The following is a 3,329-nucleotide window of genomic DNA, read 5'->3' as shown; positions in this document are numbered from 1 at the left end:
ATAGTAAAACCAATTTATTTAGGAACCTCGAGTAGTAGAGAATTTCACCACAATAATTGTAGCAATGCTGATGATATTGGAAACCAATAATTGCTATTGGAGCTTTTTTTTACTTTTTTGGATAACATTGCTGTTGGAGCTTGGAGAACCACTTGTTGTATGTATATCTCAGACTTATTGGGTACTTTTCATATTTATGGAGAGATGCAACGGTTTGTATCTTTTCCTTTTTCTTGGATATTAAAAGTGGGCTAAGTCCCATAAATAAAGCTGTGAATTTATGCTTCTAACAATGTATGTACACACATGACAGATCCAATTCATTTTCTAAATCCTAAAATACATGAAAACTTAGCACAATACAAATACATCTTATTCATACCTTAAACTTCCTTTCAATATAGCAAGAGTTAAAAAATAGTTCAGAGAAGTGTGAGGTACAAACAAGAGATTCAGGCCTACGTTCTAGAATACACACAAAGTCATCATCATATTTATATAACTTGAAGTTGATGCTTGAAGTCCATCATGAAATGGACTATTAAATTCATTCACTGAATACATGTACCTATAGAGAGCCTAACTAGTGGTTTGCAAGCTTTTCAAGGCGGGAATCCATGATCTCAGAGATAGTTTTAAGAAATGCGGATTCATCCATGCCAGGAAGCAAGGAATCCTGAGCTTGGCGAATGGTCTCCTCAATTACAGATTCCTTGTTCAGATTTTCTCGGCACATAATGCTTCCAATATCGAAGGGAGTAAGACCTCTTTGAACACCTTTCTTAAGCAACATTGTGGAAATTCGAAGTGTTCTGGCATATTCAATCGGCATATCCCATCCATAATATTTCAAAAGCTCTATATCTTTTTCTGCATCCAAAGAGTTTATATATTCAATTGCATCAGGAGAGTAAGGCTGACGTGCTTGCGGCCAATAAAGCCAATCAAAGGTGCAATCTTCAAACTGTAGAGATTAAGAGACGAATTCGTTATTCAACAGACACACGACATATATATAATAGGAATCAAAAATGGAAATTAAGTGCCTACTTTGGCTGGTAGACAGTAGCCATGATCAATAGGAATGAGCTTAATTTGACCATCAGCTTCTTTTCTGATCAATATATTTCCAGCATGTCTATCTGTATTGGCCAACCTTATGTCGAGCACAGTAATTTTATGCACCTCCTCCACAGGAAAGGCCCTTGGTCCAATGTCCTCACAATTGCCATCATTAGTCATGAACTTCTGTAAGGATCCAATCTTGACATGCTTCAATGAGCAAGCAAACCCATTTGGATGGTGAAATTCTTTATGCAAGCATTGGACAATAACGGTAGGGGGAACACCGGCAAAGCCTATGGCTTCGCCTGTCATAAGGCGCGACCCATTCCTTGGATGATCCAATATGTAAGCTGCAACTTCCCTCAAAGCTCCTTCCCCTACCTTTGTCCCTCTTTTGAGGCCTTCATTATTGGATGAACAAGGTAGCCCTCTTGGGTTGTTGACAGCCATTGGCTCCTCATCCATGGGCTTGAATACTGAAACATATTGGTGTCCTGTTGAATCTTGCATCAAGTAAGTACCTCCTGTTCCCTCCAAGGACCTAATAGGGCTATTTCCTCTCTTCAAACCTTCGTATGTCGTGTTGATCAAATCCCATAGGTAAGGAAAAAGATCCATCTTTGGATTCACAATAACTGGTTCTAGCCAAAAACTAACACCAGCTGGTATCTTTGGCACCTCAATTGACTGCTCTTCCGCTTGTTTGAATTCACCTGCCTCAACCAAAAGTTTTAAATCTTTGCAAACTGGTGTAGTCCTAATCTTAGCTGATTTTTTTATTATCAAATGAATAACATTGCCATCATTTTTGCATAACTCATGAAAGAGTCTCTGATCATCAAGCTTCTCATTATTGCAAAAAATATCTTGATCATCAAAATCGACCAAACCTTCTTCTCCTTTGTTTTTTATTCGTTGCTTAAGGTATCCAACATTTCTATGCCCATCAATATGGAATCGAAATTCTTTGCCACTAATGGTTTTGACAACGATGAAGAGAAGATCGGAGAGACGAAGAACCAAATGAAGAACATTACCATCAGTAACACCATAATCCTTGATAAGTGTATCGTTGCGCGCAAGCTCTCTGCCACTGTAGACAAGCTTCTGGTTCTTGACCACAAAGCCTTTGCAGGTCTGAATCCTCATCTTGACGGAAGCGATGGAATCAGACTCCAAGACCCGGATTGGGGTGACAACACCATCCACCGTGAGATATATAAGAATTGGATCCACAGGGACATGTCCCAGTTGGCTTTCCCAATTGACCGGTTCCTTGGGAATTGAACTCAAAGCATACTCGGTAATTGACATGTTTAAAATGAAAGAGGGAGAAGACAATGCATGCAATTGGAAGTGCAAATATGTGCGTAGGTATGTATCTCTCGAAGAATTGAAATGAAGCAAAACGAGAGTGGATTCTTACCAGAGAGATGGAAAGAACCAAAGGGAAAAGTGAGAGGGAGGAGTTATTAAATGGGAAGGGAACGAGTGGCAAAGAAGAAATGCGAGGAGCATCTCTATGTCTGCTTCTTAGTGAAGGGAAGTCCAATGCTTTCGGCTATTTTTATGTTTATGCAGACAACAACAACATCAAGATGAATATAGAGTAATGTATGCTTGTAATCCTAGTTGTTTTATTATAAATTTCTCACACCACCTCCTCTAATTAATTGATATTTATGGGTGTTACTTATGTATATATTAAACAACATAGAATATTTATTTAAAAAAAAAGTTTATCAACATTAGTCTTTTAAAATTCTTCACTTAACAAAACCTAGCTCTTTCATTAATTAGTAATTTAGTATGCTTAAAATATTATTTTAAAGTTCTATACTATAGAAAACATTTTATTTATTCTTAAACCAAAAAAATTGCCCAACAGGAAGGAGAGAGACAAAGAGGGAACGTGTGAAAATCGATTAGTTGTGAAATAAAAATTATTTGGTAGATATTATTATGATTAATTTTAGGTGGATACTTACGTGTAATTTTTTTAAAGTTGATATTTAAAAATTGTTAAATAATTTAATATATTTGACTAAATTATTATTTAACGTTTCTTAGTTATGAACTCTATATGAAATCAACTGCAATAAATTTTCATCTTATTTTCAGAATAAAGTATTGTTCTAAATTTTAATATTTTTTATCTAAAATTAAAATTATTTTTAATATGTTTTATTTTCGAAAACATCTATAGTAATACAATTATTTATAAAATAACTTTTTCTAATCTAATAAAACTAAAATTAAATATA

The 3,329-nt window shown here is 35.4% G+C and overlaps 1 protein-coding gene across 1 annotated transcript; it reads right to left on the bottom strand.

Annotated features, from left to right (window-relative positions):
• Positions 1–411: 411 nt before the first annotated feature.
• Positions 412–2,621, bottom strand: LOC107479342 (phosphatidylinositol 4-kinase gamma 4-like). The gene is made up of 2 exons (XM_016099487.3): positions 1,051–2,621; positions 412–964 (listed from the first exon to the last, which is right to left on the bottom strand). Exons 1-2 carry the CDS (start codon positions 2,377–2,379, stop codon positions 584–586), a joined length of 1,710 nt encoding a protein of 569 aa, XP_015954973.1. The 5' UTR covers positions 2,380–2,621; the 3' UTR covers positions 412–583.
• Positions 2,622–3,329: the final 708 nt, after the last annotated feature.

This window comes from Arachis duranensis, chromosome 3 (genome assembly GCF_000817695.3).
Source record: "Arachis duranensis cultivar V14167 chromosome 3, aradu.V14167.gnm2.J7QH, whole genome shotgun sequence".
Taxonomy (NCBI): domain Eukaryota; kingdom Viridiplantae; phylum Streptophyta; class Magnoliopsida; order Fabales; family Fabaceae; genus Arachis; species Arachis duranensis.
The sequence above is the reverse complement of the archived record's forward strand: the minus strand, read 5'-3'. Positions and strand labels throughout refer to the sequence as shown.